The sequence below is a fragment of the Prionailurus viverrinus genome, chromosome A1, assembly GCF_022837055.1.
Source record: "Prionailurus viverrinus isolate Anna chromosome A1, UM_Priviv_1.0, whole genome shotgun sequence".
Classification (NCBI taxonomy): Eukaryota; Metazoa; Chordata; class Mammalia; order Carnivora; family Felidae; genus Prionailurus; species Prionailurus viverrinus.
Genome location: NC_062561.1, coordinates 136580490 through 136600891, shown reverse-complemented (window position 1 = coordinate 136600891; position 20402 = coordinate 136580490). Strand labels below are relative to the sequence as shown.

General features: G+C 36.5%; 2 protein-coding genes across 11 annotated transcripts in view; one reads left to right on the top strand and one right to left on the bottom strand.

The window, feature by feature from the left end:
- Positions 1-6025, top strand: part of CCDC125 (coiled-coil domain containing 125) — a 30884-nt gene extending 24859 nt beyond the window's left edge. For 2 of the 3 annotated variants that reach the window (XM_047879226.1, XM_047879235.1), the window contains exons 11-12: positions 3534-3670; positions 4530-6025. In XM_047879226.1, coding sequence (XP_047735182.1) covers positions 3534-3670; positions 4530-4838 — 446 coding nt within the window. In that variant the 3' untranslated portion in view covers positions 4839-6025. Of the gene's footprint in view, positions 1-3533; positions 3671-4526 lie in introns of all 3 variants that reach the window. The other variant, XM_047879242.1, reaches the window with a different exon arrangement.
- Positions 1-20402, bottom strand: part of CDK7 (cyclin dependent kinase 7) — a 62176-nt gene that overhangs the window by 16722 nt on the left and 25052 nt on the right. For 3 of the 8 annotated variants that reach the window (XM_047879265.1, XM_047879308.1, XM_047879274.1), the window contains exons 9-11: positions 16670-16756; positions 12420-12569; positions 9125-9272 (exon numbers count right to left, since the gene is read on the bottom strand). In XM_047879265.1, the coding sequence (XP_047735221.1) occupies positions 9125-9272; positions 12420-12569; positions 16670-16756 (385 nt within the window). Of the gene's footprint in view, positions 1-3660; positions 3909-4261; positions 4333-8508; positions 8707-9124; positions 9273-12419; positions 12570-16669; positions 16757-20402 lie in introns of those variants that run through there. The other 5 variants (XM_047879284.1, XM_047879319.1, XM_047879300.1 and 2 more) reach the window with 4 other exon arrangements.

The window sequence follows — 20402 nt, the reverse complement described above, 5'->3', positions numbered from 1 at the left end:
AGCGTCTAACTTCGCCTCAGGTCATGAGCTCACAGCTTGTGAGTTTGAGACCAGCATCTAGCTCTGTGCTGACAGTTTGGAGCCTGGAGCCTGCTTCGGATTCTGTGTCTCTCTCCCTCCCTGCCCCTCCCCTGTTCATGTTCCATCTGTCTCTCAAAATATAAACATTAAAAAAATTAAAAAAAAAATAGTGAAACCCAAACATTAAGTATGTCTAATTAAACTTTGCTGAAATGTAGGATTCTAAAAGGAGATGGAGGAGTAGAGGAAAAATCTTAAGTTGGAAATATTAATAAAATACTTTTATAAAAATGAAACAAGTTAAGGGTTAGGTTTTTTTCACAAACCTATCAAAAGTTCATGGCCATTTTTCAGTATTGTACTGGTGTGAACAAAATATATAAAAATGGAATAACAGAATAAAAATGACAGTTGGAAGTAGATCATCCAATAAAATCAAAGTAGCTGTTATTTTTTAGAAATTTTAGTTTCTCTAAATGTTCAGTATCAGTTTTTATTCATCAGTATTATTCAGTGCAACTCATATTGCTTCAATTTAAAATTCCAACTTGTAATCTTTTATTAGTCAAGATTATATAATTTGTAGGTTTAGATGTTTTAATATTGAAATTCTGAGATGACTATATTTCTAAATATTTTCTAATATGTCAAAACCAATAATCCTAATTCCAATCTTTCTTGTGTTCAGATGAACTTTGGAAATATGAGTCTTAGAATATTAAAAATGAAACTTTTAATAAGATACCTATTTTTAATTTTTTCTCAAGTAGTACATATTCCTAATAATAGGTCAAGTGATGTGAAAATAAAATATAGGGAAAATATAAATAGAGGGAAAATAAAATATAGGGAAATAAAAAAGGAAGCGATAAACAAGAACTATGAAAGTAGATAGAAGCAGATCATAAGACTTCTGTATTTAGACTGTTTATCAGGTGGAAGTCAGGGCAACACAGAACCCTAACTCTCAACACTGACTCTTAAGGAGGCATTCCACACTATCCTGAAATTAATTTCTAAAATGGTTTTCTGACATGAGACTTACAACAAAAATCCCTGAGCTGGCTAATGTAATGTCTAAATCCCCAATAATCATTTATGATAAATATAAAATCAGCATTTATATGGCTGTTATCTATAATAATCCCTTGATAAAGGCCAAAGGTATAACCTTAGTGTCCAACTCAATGTAGGTGATTCTGCCAGGCAAATATGCAAACATAGTCCATATACTTAGTCTTTTAGGAATTGATGGAAAATGTTAATATCTAGTTCTTTCAAGGACCACAAATGTGTAGGTCCTAAGCTAAGCCCTTTATAGGAGCTGGACTGCCGAATTTTCAAAGGTGTTCTCTTTAAGCACAACCTTGGTGTTCTGTGATGTGAACTGAAGGCAAATCCCTTTGGAAATGTAATTTAATTGCTTGTTTGTTTTGATGGAAGATGAGGAGAAGAGTTATGGGAGAAAGAAAACGAAGGGGAAGGCATGGTTAGAACAATCTTATGAAAGCCTGCCACATTCTGTCATCTGCACAGAAGACCACCCACTGTGTGCATGGAAGTTGGCCAAAAAGGTAGTGCTAGACAGACAAAATGGGTTTTTCCTAAGAGGTAGATTAATATTCATTTCAGCACTTGAATACATACTCATTTTATATTCTTGAACGACTGCCTTTCTTAGCTAATGACAAACTCGAAAAAGTTTTCCATTAAAAATATCTGATAGATATAGCTCCTGATCTTTGTTTTCCATTAAGGCCCTGAAGAGACTGGAAGCAGAATTTAAAATAACTGATTCATCTCTGAAAGGCCTTTACAAGTCCATACAAGTGTCAGTAGCTCTTTGTCAGTTTCTTTTTTTTAATGTTTATTTATTTCTGAGACAGAGACAGAGCATGAGTGGGGGAGGGGCAGAGAGAGAGAAGGGGAGACACAGAATCTGAAGCAGGCTCCAGGCTCTGAGCTGTCAGTGCAGAACCCGATGTGGGGCTTGAACTCACGGACTGTGAGATCATGACCTGAGCCGAAGTTGGAAGCTCAACCGACTGAGCCACTCAGATGCCCCTACTCTTTGTCAGTTTCTTTGTGACAAGACTGATTCATTTTATTCACGGATTTCAGTAATCTGAAGAGGGACAGGATGTTGCCATAGGTCAGTTTCTTGTATGTGGTTAACATCTTAGAAGACATTAACTTTTCTTGTTGATATGGCAGCTTAGACGAGTTCTGAGAGATAGGTTATAGCATATTTCTTTTTTTTAAGACTACAAATAGAGATGCAGATTCATTCACTCATCAAAGCTAATGAGCACATCAACTTGTCTGGCTTTTCTCCTTTTGTCGAAGTTGCTTGAGGAAGAGGTCAGTGAGTGAGCCCCGGTGGCTGTGGTTTATCAGGATTGGGTGGAAAGGGAACTGTCTTTTATCTGTTCTCAGTTTTCCATTAGACCATTTGCAGAGCATTCCAAAGGCATTCTTGATGTTTTCTTTGTATAAATCCACAATTTTGGTACCTTCTGCTATAAAACTGCACCCTTTCTATAAAGAACATCATCAGTGTACACATTTCAAGATGTGGACTTTTAAACATTAGGTCAGTACCTGGGCTACATGTTTGTTTGTTTTTTTTTAATTGTGCTAAAATATACATAAATTTACCATTTTAACCATTTTTAACTTTAAGTAGACTTCATGCCCAGCATAGGACTTGAACTCATGGCTATGAGATCAAGACCTGAGCTGAGACCAAGGCACCCAGGCATCCCCCATTTTAACCATATTTAAATAACATTGACTTCATTCACATTGTTGTGTACCCATCAAGACCATCCATCTTCAGAACTTTTTCATCTTTCCAAACAGAAACTACCCATTAAACACTAACTGTCCACTCCCTTCTCCCAGCCCCTATGCTCTATTATTTAATGACACAGCAATCCTGAAGCATGGAGGCTATTATTCTCATTCAAGAAAAAAAGCACAGAGACCTTGTCCAAGGTCACTGAGTACGGGGCTAAATGAGGATTCAAGTCCAGGTCTTTCTCCTCTAACGCAGGATTTGCATGGTTTAGAGACCACTTGTGGCCTGCAGACATGTTTTGTTGGGTCTACATAGTGTTGTCAAATAATGTTGGTAAGTGGCTGACATTTAACACTGGAAGACTTCACACACACATCTGGATTGCTGCTTCCTCTGGAAGACTGAGATGATCTGGTAATGTGGGCTGCATGCTCTCTTGAGGGAAGCTATCGCTGGGAGCCAAGGAGTAGAGCGGCAGGCAGGGCACTGCTCTGGGTCCTTACGCTGTGACCCACTCAACCTCCGTTTGCCATCCTGCCTCTCAAGTCTGTGTTCTCTTCCCACTACACTGATGCCTGACTCACCAGACTTCTCCAGAAGAGAACCACCTCTTGACTGATTTACAAATGAATTATCCTTGGTTCAGACTTACCTCTTTTCCTGGAAGTATATGAGTGAGGGTTTTTATGTTTCAGTTGATTTGCATGTTCAGTTTTAGGATTACCATCACAAGGAAGTAAGAAGACCTTAGGGCAGAAACTGTTGGGTATGCTCCCTTCAGAAAACAGTTCTAAGAAGACTGAAGACCAGGATAATCCTCAGGAAGTCTTTAAGATGCTAACAGAGTTGGTCAGTGTTTTTGTTTTCTCTTGTTAGAAGTTGTGGTTAAGCTAATCTTTTTGTTTCCTATTAATTCAACTCTTTTTTTTAAAAATTCCGTTCTTCAGTACTCTGTACTTGCCTTTTATGCCCTTTTCTCAGCTGAGGTACCATCCTCCAGTTTTGATCTTCATCTCCTTAAATTCCCTGCATGCTCTTCCCACTTCTCCCATCCATGTTCTTCCTGTACAAGTTTAAAGCTTCACCTCTGAAAAGAGGGGGCTCCCTGTAATTAACTGCAGGTACCTCTGTCATCTGCATTTACACATACAGTCCATGACAAGACCTTTTACTTAATTCAGGAATTTTTAAAATGTACAAGGCAGCTTTCTCACACATTATATCTTGAATCATTATCCCTATTTCATATGACTAAACTAAAAGACTCATGCTATATGAACATACTTATCTATACAAGAGGGTTAAAGTCATTTATTCACATATAAATATATTTTAAAAATTTCACATATAAAGAACTTCAGCCTTCTCTTGCAGGGGTAATTACATGTTGATACTACACACACACACACACACACACACACACACACACACACACACACCCCACGTGTATGTTTTTCCTCTCTCTTCAGATGACCTAAAAAAGTTTCAGCAGAAGGAAACTTCTGTTCCTCCTTAAAAAAAAAAAAAAGTCCTCAGTAATGTGTAGCATAATACTTGGGTATCGCTAGATTAACTTATTTAATTAATGTATTCACATTGACTGACTTAACAGATTGAAGACAGAACATTCTGAGAAAAAGTCTGATTATAGCTCTATATGCTGTGATTTTTTGACTAATTGGCATATTTTTATTTTTTGTCCAAGTAGTTGAATGACAAAGAAGAAGCTCTGGCTCATCAAAGAAAAGTTAGTTACATGCTTGCTCGGGCATTAGAAGAGAAAGACACCACCTCAAATGACAATAAGGAAAAAAATCTTGTGAAAGACAATTTTCCATTAAAAAATGCATGGGGGAAAGTTTCAGAATTCCCTGTACTGCATGATCCTGTGTTTTCAAGTGTTCACATTTTAAGTTCTGCGGGCTGTCTTTGTTCAATCCAGCACCCTCACAGAGATCAGCACTACACAAGAACTCTCAAAAGATCCTGTTCTTTGCCATCAAATATCATGTTTTGAAGATAGATCAGTTGAAATCAGACCTGAGGGCTGTTTATATTATGATACTTTAAAAAAAAGGACTGTACAAATGTTGCTACATCTTCAGAAGTTGTGTGTTTTATGGGTATTTCTAAGTTTTAGAAGGTAGCTTAAATACTCAAATGTTTTCTACAAGAAATTTATTAATATTCTGTGTTGATGGATTTTATAAATTACATTAGTATGCTTTATTAAATTTTCAGTATTTGCCAACATCTTAAAAACAAGAAAGTGATTTCTGAGAAAAAAAAGTTATTAAACTATTTTGATTGACTAAAGGGATCTTTGGCTTAAGCAACAATATAAATTAATGCTCTAAGAAATAACAATGCCTAGGAGTGGCTGCATGATAATTTTTGAAATACATGTATCTTGTTTTATTGCTATTTTTCAGGATTTTCATTTGCCAGAGAAAGATTACAACTAATAATTTCCTTAAGTTAACTTCAATAAAAAAGTTATCATGGTGGGACTTTGGCAGAAGTATATTCAAAGCAGTGCTAGTTACCTTTATAGCTTCTTTTTTTGTTGGTGTGATGACACATTGGAGCCAGAACTGTGCAGAATTCTAGCACTTATACCATTCTTTGGTTTTGATGCTGAATTTTAAGGTATTGCGTAAAATCTTTAATACCTTCTGGGAATGTTGCTATATTAGCAATATCACAATTATGCCAAAGGAAATGCATTACATTGTCAGAAGTTTTAGAAGTTTTATAAAACTTTAGTTATGATCTCTAGTAAAAAAAAAAAAAAAAAAGATATATGGCTACATTGAATACTACTTATAGATGAGGTAACAACAGGTAAAATGAAGTAACAATATAAAATAGAAACCATTTATAGTTGTGTTAAAGCAAGAACATTTAGTTGCCTTTAATATTAATAAAAGATGAACTTTGGCAAATAAATTTTGAAAAAAGGAGTAATGATGAGGAACTACTGTTACTTGACATTAAATTGCATTGTCCTGGTAGTAATATAAAGCTACATTATTTAAAATAGTGTGGTACCAACAGGTCAATGGAATATGATAAAGAGTATACACAGAACTAATACATATAATAACTGAATATGAAATAAAAGGTAAGGAAAGCAAAGATTTGGGCATGTTCAATAATATCTAAGTGTAAAAAACAATAAAAGCTAGAAATGTTCTTTTTTAATGTGTGTGTATGTGTATTATATAAAACGCAGATGCTTAAACTGCTAACATTTGGAATACTCCCCAAATGACAAAGAATCTAAATCAACAGTTCACAAAGAGGGATTATATATGGTAAGCAAATGTGAGGAACTATTCAACAGTAGACTTTTAAAAAAAGTAAATGATAATGAGATACCAAATTAGGAAAAATCACAAAGATTCTGTGAGTGCTAGAGATGATGAGGGGAAACAAATACATTCATACAGTGTTGATGACCGTGTATATTTGAGAACCTGCATACAATTTTGGGGGCATATAACTCAGAAGTGAAATTGCTAGATCATATGAAAATGCCTTTAAAATTTTTTTAAGCAAAGACTACAGTTTGTCATAGCAGCTACACCACTTTACATTCCAACCAGTAGAACACAAGGGTCCTAATTTCTCCACATCCTCACCAACACTTATTACTTTCTATGATTTTATTTTTTTATATATATATAGTAGTGATCCCAAAGTGTATGAAGGGGTATGTCACCATGGTTTTGACTTGCATTTCCCTAATGATTAGTGATGTTGAGCATCTTTTACATGCTTATTGGCCATTTCTAGATCATCTTTGGTGAAATGTCTATTCAAGTCCTTTGCCCATTTTTTAAAATATTTTATTGTTGAGCTATCTTTTATCAGATATATGATTTGCAAATATATTCTTCTGTTCTTTTCACTGTGTTGCTTAACACTCCTGTGATACATACAAGTTTTAAATGCTGACGTAGTCCAGTGTCTTTTTTTTTTTCTTTTTTCAGAGAGAGAGAGAGCACGTGAGCAAGGGGCAGGGAGACAGGGACGGGGAGAGAGAATTTCAAGCAGGCTCCACACACAGTGCAGAACCCAACACAGAGCTCCATCTCAGGACCCATCATGACCTGAGCCAAAATCAAGAGACAGACAACCCACTAAGCCACTCAGATGCCCTATGTCTTTTTTCCCCCCACTTTTCTTGCCTGTGTTTTGGGGTCCTATCCAGGAAGTCCTTGCCAAATCTAATGTCATGAAGCTTTTCCTCTATATTTTCTTCTAAGAGTTGTTACAGTTTTAGGTCTTGAGTTTAGGTCTTTGATCCAATTTGAGTTAGTTTTTATATATGGAGTAAGATAAGGGGAAGTATACTTCGTACCCAGCAAGGAGCCCAGTGTGGGGCTTGAATTCACCACTTTGAGATCAAAAGCTGAAATCAAGAGTCAGATGCTTAACTGACTGATCCACCCAGGCACCTGGGGTGGGGTGGGGTGTGGAGAGTTCTTCATTTTTAAGAACTAAATAGCTATTGGGAGCACAGTGGAAATATGGCAATATCAACATTATTGAAAATGCATATTTTACGATTCCCATCCTGATTATTTAAGTACTAATCTAGGTACTGCTATAAAGAGATTAAAATCCCAAGTAAATTGACCTTAATATATGGATAATCCAATCAGGTGACCTTTTTTTTTTTTTTTTTTGAGACAGACTTCCCTTTTTGGTAGCAGACAAGAAAACCAAAAAGATTCTAAGCACGGCTGCTGGCTTACAGATGGAGAATGCCATGTGATAAGGCATTTGGACTGTCTTAGGAAGCTGGGAAAAGCCTTGGCTGACAGCTAACAAGGACAGGAAGCATGTGCATTAAAATCACACAAACTGAATAAGCATAGAAGCAGATTCTCCTCTAGAAACTCAGATAAGAGTCCAGTTCAACTGACACCTTGATTTTGACCTATGTGAAAACCACTGTTGAGCCAGGTCAGATATCTGGCTTATAGAACTGTGAGCTAGTAAATTTGTGTTATTTTATGCTGATACACTTACAGTAATTTTTATACAGGAAAGAAAAATAACAGTCCATAAATAAAGCATAAGAATGTAGTGTTGTATACGTAAGATAGATGTATTTTTATATATTAGATGGCTGTTAAATAAATTAGATATATATGTATTAACATGGAAGAAATAAAAAAGCTTTGAGTAAAAATAAATTATAGTATGAGATAGCCTATCATTCATATAAAACTTGGAGACTCAAAACAATACTGTATAATACTACATGCATTTTTATAAAATAGCAGTATAAAATCACGGAAAGACACTCATTTCCTGAGAGTCGCTTCCCTTTTAGGAAGCCAAAAAGGAAAAGAATGGAATGGCGTATTAAAGGGACCTCAATTTCATTTGTAGTTTTATCTTTTTTTTCCTATTTAGTATATTAACATTTGTTAACTCTAGGTCGTAGGTATATGCTACATTACTACTACTGCTTCCATTTTTAAATACTACCTCTACCCCTACTACCCCATTTTTAAATACTACTATAAATCTGTGAAGGTAGATGGGCCAGGTCATCAAAATAACTGATGATTATTTTTATTAAGGTTTCCTTAATGAATTTTCAATTCTACATTTCAGAGAATTGAATTTAATCTTACTTTTGCACTCTCATCAGAAAAATCAGAATTAAGTTTGTTTTAAAATACATTTAATAAAAATAATCCAGTTTTACATATTTTACATGTGTAGAATATTTACAAATTCCTTCTACAGCATTCACTTAACGTTTACTATTTTTCCATTAATTGCCTTTTGGACTATTTCCTTCAGTAGTAAAATACTGTCCAGTGATCTTTGTAACTAAAAAATTAGCTTCTTGGGTAATCCTCCTAGGTGAAAAAAAAATGAGGTTGTTCACATTTAATCTTATGGCAATTCTAACCAGTCATTGCATCCAACTACATCCAATATATTTTACTTGCTTTGATTTGCTAATAGCACTTGTTAAACATTAAGCATGTAGTATACCGATAAAAATTTATAAAGAAAATAAGGCACACATTGATAGTTTGTGCAACGCTGAGGTATACTCAGAAGTGCCCACATCCTTTTAAAATGTTTGGTTTAATTAAATTATTTTCAATGGAAACAAATATGGCTAAAATACCACATTCTCTACCATACACTTAGAAAAAAGCAAACAGCTCACAATCTACATTTCTTAGCTGCTCCTCTGTCACTAGCTATACATTACTTACTTGGAGTTTTCTGAATTCACTTCATTTCTTATGAAAATGAAAGTTTTACCTTGTTCCAAGGCCTGTGTTCGCTTCCGTTTTGTTGCTACAGCTGGATTTGACTGTTCCTTTAAAGTTTCCAGTGGACAGTTTGGTCTTGGCAGCTGACATCCAGGTGTTGGCCCTGGCCGATTACTGAAATACTTAGTTTTCAATGCCTTTAAAGAAAAGATACCAAAGAAAGTAGGGTTTTAAGTGAGTATCTGAACTGTTTATGAAAATAAAAACACCAGAATTATTGAGAACATTAAAAACACTATGTGAATGCCCCACTTCCAACATGAAATTAATCTCAAGAATTTGCATGAGCAAATTACTACAAAGAAACATATAACGGTTTAAGATTGGTTGAAAATTTCATTACCTTAAGAAAAAGAGACTACCTTGTAATTTTTCTACAGGTGAACAGCCTATATTAAATATGAAATATCCCTAGTTAAGACATGTATAATTCAGCTCTCTATACATAAGGGGCTCTATAGTTCTACATGTGAAGACAGAAACTTGCTTAAAAAGAACTTCAAAGTCTCTCACAACATGTATGTATATTCAAATTCCAAAGCCTGTAAATACAGATTTTTTAAAAGTTTTTTAAAAGACGCAACAGGCTGGTAACAATGTATTAAAATCCAACAATTTACCACAATTAAAAATTTTACTGGGAATGAAATGAGCAAGGTTATTTCTACATAATACCTGTTCAATGTTCTATGACATGATACTTTCTTTACTTTGGTCCTGAATTCCAGTAAAAATAGTTTTATTCTAAATGACAAATTTGTCAAGTTCATACATTATTTGCATAGTACAGTTCAATAGGCACAAAAATTCCTTTTCAATAATCCTTTCAGGAATATAAAGAAATTCATACAAACTTTTCAAGCATTTCCTCTCACAACATTATTTTACATTATTTGCAGTGACAATTTAGAGATTCCTTACTTGAAGAGAGTTGCATTTCTAAAGTATGCTTCCAAATCAGCAGTTCCCTAAGTAAATTAAGCTAATCCTGAGCTATCAGAGATTTAAGAAAGGGAGACTATCTCATTGCAACTTTAAGACAGATATTCATGAGTCAAAACCCATTTTAAAAAATTCATTATGGGGCACCTGGGTGGCTCAGTCAGTTAAGCATCCGACTTCAGCTCAAGTCATGATCTCACAGTTTGTGGGTTTGAGCCCACCATTGGGCTCTATGCTAACAGCTCAGAGCCTGAAGCCTGCCTCAGGTTCTCTCTCCCACTTGCGTGCGCTTTCTCTCTCAAAAACAAATATTTAAAAAATTAAAAAATAAACATTAAAGAATTTTTAAGTAAAAAATTCTATCAAAATATAACCCAAATAAGTTGTACAACTAGTATTTTTCTATAAATTTTTATTTACATGTTTTATATTTTGATTTTTACTATTAATGAAAACAACTTTCTAGATAATCTGACCTTATCTCAAATTTCTTATGATGAAGGCAGTGTGTGTGTGTGTGTGTGTGTGTGTGTGTGTGTGTGTATGGAAAGGTTAACGATAAGGTACTTATTTGAAATGAGAAGAGTGCTTCTAATCGTAAAATATCTAGCATGTATGTATGAAGGTAACGTGTACTGCCAAAAAGAGAAGGCCTATAGAAGTAAATGCATTAAACAATGATCTGGTAGTCTGTAATAAACTTAAGTGAAAAAATATCTATTTTATATTCTTGGTATATTGTGCATAGATATGAAGACTTATGACATTTCATTTTAATCAGGGTCTTACTTTATGAAGCCAAATCATTGTACTGTGTTGCATTTCTACACTTCCCTGACACAATTTAAAAAAAAAATTTTTTTTTTAGTGTTTAATTATTTTTGAGAAAGAGAGACAGAGCCCAAGCAGGGGAGGAGCACGGAAAGGAGACACAGAATCCGAAGTAGGCTCCAGACTCTGGAGCTGTCAGCACAGAGCCCAACTCGGGGCTCAAACCCATGAACTGTGAGATCATGACCTGAGCTGAAATCAGATGCTCAACCCACTGAGCCACCCAGGCACCCCTCCCTGCCCCAATTTTAAGTGTTTGGGACACTAACCTTTTTTTGTTTTGTGCTTGTTTTTAAAACAAAGACAATGGATTTTTTTCTTTCAAATCTAATGTTCTTTTGTTTTTGTGTTGGACAGTATTTCTTCCTTCTTTTGGAAAAGCAGATATTCTTGGTCTTCTAGTTTTTTTGAGTTTGATTCTTATTTCCCTTAAGTTAGGGTCAGTATCGATGTCTGTTCTATTCAGATTATCTTTCTGTCTCTTGTAAGCATACAGTTTTTTCTATTTTCAGGGCACCTGGCTCGCTCAGTCAGAAGAGCATGTGACTCTTGGATCTCAGGATTTTTAGTTCAAGCCCCACACTGGGTGCAGAGATTACTTAAAATCTTTAGGGGTGACTGGGTGGCTCAGTCAGTTAAGCGTCCAACTCAGGATCTCACAGTTTGTGGGATCAAGCCCCGCATTGGGCTCCGCACCGGCAGCACCAAGCCTGCTTAGGATTCTCTCTCTCCCCGCTCTCTCTCTGTCCCTCCCCTGATTCTGATTGCTCCCTCTCTAAAATAAAGCAACTTTAAAATAAAATAAAATCTGGGGTGCCTGGGTGGCTCAGTTGGCTAAGCATCTAACTTGGCTCAGGTCATAATCTCACAGTCTGTGAGTTCAAGGCCCACACTGGGCTCTGTGCTGAAAGCTTGGAGCCTGGAACCTGCTTTGGATTCTCTATGTCCCCCTCTCTACCCTTCCCCTGCTCGAGCTCTGTCTCTCAAAAATAAATAAATAAACATTGAAATAAATAAATAAAATTAAATAAAATCTTTAAGAAAGAAAAAGAAGGAACTATACCATTTTCTCCCCATTATCATTTTCTGACTATGACAATGATCAGCATGCATACCGAGACTGCATTTCATGGGGGAAGAAAACCAGAACACTTTTGGCATTAGGCTTGGCATTAATTGAAATATCATTATTTTAACAAGTACAAAACCATTCTTATTTTTTCTTCTGTAGGTAAGCTACTTGAAAGCCAATTAATTATGAAATAAATACATATTTATACGTTCCTAAGCAAAAGTAAACCCTCTTGTTGCGTATGCATGATGTAGTTTACTACCAGTCTGAATGGGGCTTGTAGCTTAGGTACAAGATAAAACTTATAACTCCTTAAAACAAAAACACATCTTTACTGTATTTAAAGAATGTTAGAAAATCTTACGATACTCTATTTTATCAGTGTCAGAGTTAAGATTATCCTCATATTTCCTAATATAAGAAAGATATGCTAAAATACCTGTGTGGCTGTAATTCGAGTACATGGGTTAAATAAAAATAAGCCTTGTATGAGATCTAACAAGTCGTCTCCTGCTGCAATGAAGATGTGTTGTAACGGGATTCCAGGAAAACTCTTAAATGTCACGAAATCTGGAAGACTACACATGTCCTGTAAAAATATTTATAATTCAAACTTAAGGACTGAAAGTCATATACATCTCAAATGAAGAACTAAAACTGTCAAATGATCTATCTAGAAAATTCCAAGAAATCTATTTAAAAACTCCTAAAATTACTGAGTAAAGCAAGATTAGAGGATACAGGATAAAGACACAAAAATTGATTGTGGTTCTATATACTGGTAACAAACGTGGATACTGAAATTTAAAATGCCATTTAGAATAATTCAAAAAGAATAATCAAATACATGAAAATCTAACAAAACACACAGGACACTTATACTAAAAGCTACATAACTGAGGTGCCTGCCTGGTTTAGTTGGTGGAGTGCTCAACTCTTGATCTTACAACAGAGTTGTAAGTTCAAGATGCAAGTTGGGTATAGAAACTAATCAAAAATAAAATCTTAAAAAAAAAAAAAATGATGAGGCCTGTCCTATTCATGGATTTGGAGATTCAATTTTGTAAGGATGAGAATTCTCCTCAAAATGATATATGGAGTTGAAGGGAATTCTTACCAAAATTCTGACAAAATCACTTTAGATTATTCTAAAATGTATGTGGGAAGGCAAAAGAACTGTAATAGCTATAACAAGTTTGAAAAACAACAAAAGTGGAGGAATCAATCTACCTGATTTCAACACTTAATGCATAGCTACTTTAATTAAGACTGTGGCATTAAGCAGAAGGACAGGTATAGATCAAAGGAACACAAGACAGAACCCAGAAACAGATCCCCACAAATATGCCCAACTCATTGTTTTGATATATTGTCTTATTTTATTCAAATAATAAACCAAATATAAACAGATGTTAAAGACTGGTCTTTAAACATTCTAGTCAACAATGCCATGCTTCCCTATGATCTCAAAGACATAAAACTATATCCACACATCAGTGGTCACCAAAACATTCAGCAGAGGGTCCGTAACTGTGAGGCTGTTTGAGAACTCTTTTGACTATTTTTTCCAAGCTCTGAGTAACTCCAGGAATCTAAGCAGGGAGAAGAGGAACCAGCTCAATCTTGGCATACTGCCAAAATGTGGCCAATCAAGCTTTAAGTGTCCACCAGCACCTGGGCCTTCTCCAGGTTACCAACAAATTAGGCCATGGTCCCAGGATGGAAAGTCCACTGCCCCAGACAGCTGCTGAGTCTACCCAACTGACTTTTTTTTTTTAATGTTTATTTTTGAGAGAGAAACAATGTAAGCAGGGGAGGGACAGAGAGAGAGAGGGAGACACAGAATCCGAAGCAGGCTCCAGGCTCTGAGCTGTCAGCACAGAGCCTGACTTGAACCCATGAAGTGGGAGATCATGACCTGAGCCAAAGTCGGACTGTGAACCGACTGAGCTATCCAGGCGCCAACTGATTTTTAACAATGCAAAGCAATCCGATGGAAAGATAGTCTTTTCAACAAATGGTGCTAAAGCAACTGGACCATACACAGGCCAAAAAAAAAAAAAAAGACCTTTGATCAAAGTCTCACACCTCACACAAAAATTAACTCAAAAAGGATCACATACTGAAATGACAAATGTAAAACTATAAAACTGTTTACAGTTTTAACTTTTTTTATAGTTTTGTCGAAAAATCTTTGAGATAGGCAAAGAGTTCTTTAACTTGACATCAAAACAAGGATTTGTAAAAGGACAAACTGATAAAATAGACTTCATCAGAATTAAAAACCAAACAATCCAATCACAAAATGGGGACCTGGCTGGCTCAGTGGGTAGAGCATGTGACTCTTGACTTCAGGATGGTGAGTTCGAGCCCCATGTTAGGTACAAAGATTACTTAAAAAAACCATAAAATACAATTCATTGAAAAAATGGGAAAAAAACATGAAGAGACATTTAACTAAAGATATACAGATGGCCAATAAGCACATGAAAACATATCCAACACCATCAGTTATTAGCGAAATAATTAAAATCACAATGAACTGTCACTACACAACCATCAAAACACTTGAAATAAAAAAGTGACAACACCAAATGCTGGAGAGGATGCAGAGAAAATGGGTTACTCATTTATGGCTGGTAAGAATATAAAATGGTACAGCCAGTCTGAAAAACAAATTAGCAGTTTTTTAAATTAACTACACAGCTACCATAGAGCTCAGCAACTGCTCTCCTGAGCATTTAGTCTAGAGAAATAAAGGCTTATTTTTATACAAAAAAACCCACAAAAAACAAAAAACAAAAATAAACAAAACCCTACACATAATGTTTATAGGAGCTTTATTTTTAACAGCTCCAACTGGAAACGACGAAGGAGTGAATGGTTAAACACACTGTGGTACATACATACCATTCAGCAATAAAAATGAACAAATTACTGATATATACAACCTGGACGAATCTCCAAAGAATTATGCTGAATGTGAAAAAAGGCAAACCTAAGAAGTTACATAGTATGCGATTCTAGTTCTATTCTGGAAATGACAAAGTTACAGAAGGGAGAACAGATTAGTGATTGCCAGGGATTAAAGAGGGAGTGGGAATGGAAGGAAAGTAGGTATGGCTAAAAAAAGGGCAACATAAAGGATCTTTGTGGTGACGCCCCTGTATGTTAAACCTATCAACGTCAGCATGCTGGTCATGATATTGTACTAACTTTGTACGAACCTGGGTAAGGAGTTCAAGGAATATCTCAATTATCTCTTACAACTAAAATCTACAATCATCTCAAAATAAGTATAATTTTCAAAAATCTAAGGAAAATATCAGTAAAGCGGTTACTGTTTAGCAAATCATGCCTGGGGTGCCTGGGTGGCTCAGGTGTTAACCACTTCAGGTGAGGTCTTGATCTCACAGCTCATGAGTTCGAGCCCCACGCTGGGCTCTGTGCTGTCAGCTCAGAGCCTGGAGCCTGCTTCTGCGTCTTCCTCTCTGTCCCTCCCCTACTTGCATTCTGTCTCTGTCTTGCTCTCAAAAATAAATAAACATTAAAACAATTAAAAAAAAAAAAAGACAAAAAATCATGTCTAAGAGGGGAAAAAAGAAAATCATGTCTAAGAGAAAAGTACTGTACACAGATCCACATTGCACTCCTAGCTCTGATAATGTGTGGCCTTGGGTAAGTAAGTTATTTATCCTCAGTAAACCTCACTTGTCTCAAATAAACTGGGACTAACAGTACCTACTTCATAGGATTGTTGGGAAAATGACATATAATTTATGAAAAGCCTGTCATGATGGCATATAATGTGTTTAATAAATGATAGCTACTAAAGCATGTTTTACAATGAGTACATATAGCAAACTTTCAATTAGAAAGTTGAGGAAGTAACAGCACAAAAAAAACTCCTTACACTAAATTTCAGCTTCAGATAATTTTATCAGTTTTAACCAGAAGGCAGAGTCTGATTAAAATTTATCTTTTGTAGTAGTTATTTATTCTCCAGGAGATGGGGCTATAACAGGAAGGAAAATCTAAAGGTTTACAGTTTTAATTTAAGAATAGTCAAGTTAGATTATCTTACTAAACTATGATATATACAATTTAGCAACTTAAATTGGTGTAAATTTTACTCACGACTTAAGATTTCTTTTTTGTAGACAATATAATGGATTAAAAATATGCACAATACTGAGACATCTTAACTGTTAGTGAAAATTCTACAAATACCCCCTAAATCCACCAAGATGTTGATGAACAAACATGAATACCCATTAAAATAAAATATGCAGCTATTAAAAAGAAAAACGTCAGAATAAAAAAGAAAAAGGTCAGTTACAAACGTTAGGTAAAAAGATCAAGTTGGTGGCAAAAAGTTTACATGGCATGATCCTATTTTTATTAAAGAAAAGATAAAATATGTAATTGTGTAAGTATATGTTTATGTATGTATCTTCACAGCAAGACGTTCCACCAAACTGACAGTGATTAACCGTGGGATGGAGGAAGGGCAACATGTACATGGGAGGCTGGATACCATACCACAATTTTAACTTTCTACTTGGTATAAATTTTGCAGAGTATATATTACTAGTAAATTAAGACGTGAATATATTTCTTTAAGAAATACCTACACGACAACAACATATAGAATCCTAACTACATTAAAGAACATGTATGAAGGCTTACAGGCCACTGTTCCTCAGTTGGTGTGCCCAAAGTTTCAAATATTCTTGTTAGTTGATCAAGATCTGAATCTCCTGGCAAAAAAGGAACCTGAAAGAGAGCAAGACACAGGTATTTCAAGGTGTTTTGTAATAGTTACACAAGTAATACTGTAAACTTAATAAGAAAAACTAAACTGTAACAAAAATCAAAATGTAGTTTGAGGTGTACTGGATATGGCATTATGTCCTACGCTGCCAACCAAGTAAACAGTACCATCCTGCTCATTTTATTCACTCTTTAATAATCACCATGTACATGATCTCACAGTTCATGGGACCGAGCCCCACTTCGAGCTCTGCGCTGGCAGCTCAGAGCCTGCTTGGGATTCTCTCTTTTTGCTACTCCCTCGCTCATGTGCACTCTCCCTATCTCTGTCCCTCTCTCAATAAATAAATAAACATTAAAAAAAAAAAACCACCATGTAATAGGCACTGTGCTAATTAACTAAGCCCTAGGTATTTAAAGAAGGGAACAAGACAGTCCTCACTCTCCTATGGGGTAGATGTGGGGAATGCTGGTAATACAAATAAGGGGGTCTTTACAAGATGATGTTTTCAGTGAGAGTACAGGATTCTAGCCCACACAGAATAGCGCCTAACCCAATTTAGCTATGTCAAGAAGGCATCCTAGAGGAAGCAGCAGTGAAAGCTGAAAGATGAAAGAGTCAGAGGAAAAGTCTAAAATGGAGGAAAACTATTCTAGCTAAAGTGAAGGAGAGCAAAGGCTGGCAGGCAGGCAGAACATATTTACATTACAATATCTTGGCATGCTAATTCTCTGAAGAGGTATAATGATGAACTTTAAAAGGTAAGTGATTACAAGTTAAAAATTAGAAGCTAATAAATAATTAAAATCCTTGCTATATATAGACACTACTTTCCAATTCGTTCTCAAACATCTGTGTAAATATACAGAAAAGTAAAAAAGCATTTACTGTGAATAACAGGCCTTTCACAGTTAAACGCCTTCAAAAGTTTATAAACTCATTGAAAAGACCAGATTAAGTACCAGGTCTCCAACACTTCTACTACTGTGGACCACTACCAATTGCCCCCAGTACTGCCAAAAAAGCATTTAACTCTGCCAGTTATCAATTTACTCGAGCTCACCCTTTTTGCCTTCTCTGAGAAAATAGATGTAGGTCTTTAACGACTGTCCTTTTGGGGGCTCCTGGGTGGCTCAGTCAGTTAAGCATCTGACTCTGGCTCAGGTCCTGATTCACAGTTCATGAGCTCAAGCCCCGCTTCAAGTGAGCCCTGCTTCTTTCTCTCCCTCCTTCTCTCTGACCCTCATGGGATTCTCTCTCTCTCCCTCTCTCTGCCCCTCACCCATTTGTGCCCTCTCTCTCTCAAAAAAAACCACAAAAAACAAAAACGTATTTTTCTTTTGCCAGCTGAAGCTCTGACAATGGAGGCTGCTGGAGGAATATTATAGGAAGACGACTTTTGCTTCCCAGTTCTAGCTCGCTGGCCCAGTACACCCCCTGCAGTACTCTGAGCTTCTCTAGCAACAGGTTCCTGCCACTGTGGGCAGTTTCTTCATTGCCCAATGCACAGAGCAGCTTCCCTCTAGAGAGGGTTGAGTAGCAGAGTGCCTCCAGAAAACCTCCCCTGAACAGCTTTCCTCCACATGCAAAAGAAAAGATTTCCAACAAAGTTCTGCCAACACAGCTCCACGGCAACTTCTATGTCATCCAGTGAGACACAGTGTGTGCCCTTTTCATTTTTTTTTTAATGCTTTATTTTTGAAGGAGAGAGGGAGACAGAGCATGAGCGGGGGAGGAGCAGAGAGAGAGGGAGACAGAATTCGAAGCAGGCTCCAGGCTCTAAGCTGCCAGCACAGAGCCCGATGTGGGGCTCGAACCCACAAACTATGAGATCATGACCTGAGCTGAAGCCAGATGCTCAACCGACTGAGCCACCAAGGCGCCCCTAGTGTGTGCCCTTTTCAACAAGGTCTAGATCTCAGTCCTTGCGTGCTCGTCCTTGGGTGCTCTATCTCAGTCCTAGGGTGGTTGCTCCTTCTGTGTGCTATTCCTACATTCTTCAGAATTCAGAGTAACTTTCTATTAGTCAACCTTCATTATTCCAATTTCTTATAACTAATTCTTTATATTAAACTTCCCTCTTTAAATTAATGGGTGGTTTCTTTTTTCTGACTGGATCCAGATTTAATATAACTCCTATGTATAACACTGACTGCACTATTATATATATGAAATGTGTACCCAGAAAAAGAAACTTGAACTTATATTAAATAACGTTTTGCAAGTATTTTTAAGCATGCTAACATTTTCTTCTCATACCTCAAAATACTATCTCCTACTTTGCAGACTAATGATGTAAAAACTGTACTCAAGGGACACTCGTCATGATAGCCTTAGTTTCATGGGCAAGCTGGCACTTTAATTATATTTTTTAAGAATGAGTGTTTAGGTATGATGTAAAGTATTTTTTTCAAGTTTATTTTTGAGAGATATAGAGTGCATGGGCATGTATGTGCATGTGCAAAAGACAGCAGGGGAAGGGCAGGGAGAGAGGGAGAGAGGAAGTGAGGGAGAGAGGGAGAGAGGAAGTGAGGGAGAGAGGGAGAGAGGGCTTAACTGAATGAGCCACCTAGGTGCCCTTAAATTTTTTTAAGTATTTATTTAAGGTAATCTCAGGGCGCCTGGGGGGCTCAGTTGGTTAAGCAACCAACTTCAGCTCAGGTCATGATCTCGCAGTTTGTGAGTTGGAGCCCTGAGTCAGGCTCTGCGCTGACAGCTCAGAGCCTGGAGCCCATTTCTGATTCTGTGTCTCCCTCTCTCTCTCTGCCCCTCCCCCACTCATGCTCTCCTTTTCCTTCAAAAATAAACTTAAAAAAAAAATTTTTTTTTTCAACGTTTATTTATTTTTGGGACAGAGAGAGACAGAGCATGAACGGGGGAAGGGCAGAGAGAGAGGGAGACAGAATCGCAAACAGGCTCCAGGCTCTGAGCCATCAGCCCAGAGCCCGACGCGGGGCTCGAACTCACGGACCGCGAGATTGTGACCTGGCTGAAGTCGGACGCTTAACCGACTGCGCCACCCAGGCGCCCCCAAAATTTTTTTTAAATGTAATCTCTACACCCAATGTGGGGCTCAAACTCATGACCTTGAGATCAAGAGTCATCGCAAGCTCCTCAAATAGGTCCAGCCAGATACCCCATGATGTGAAAATTTTAAATCATAATGGGCTACCTAATGTGTGAACTTTGGATGTCAATTTGAATAAACCATAAAAGACATTTATGATAAAAAGTGGGAAATCTGAACACAGGGTACTAATTTATCCTTTTTTCTCCCAGATTTCTGGGATTTGTGGCATAAAAAGTATGGTGTCAGAGAATAATAAAATAAAGCTGGTCATGTGTTCAAAGCTGGTTAAGCTGGCTGGTGGGTACACTGACGCTCATTTTACTATGTTCTCTGATTTTGCATGTTTAACAATACAAATACTAAAAAGGCATTTTTCTCCTAAAGGGAAGAGTTGCTTTGGAACTAGAACTGGAAACATTTTCTTTTGTATTATTAATACATACACTGTGTTCAAATGTTATTAATAGACTCAGAATAAAAATTATGAGTCTTTGACCCATCACCCCAACTTATTACTATATAACTTGTTCAGTGCCAACTTTGTATTAAATTTCCCTTCTTGTACAATAATTTGTTTC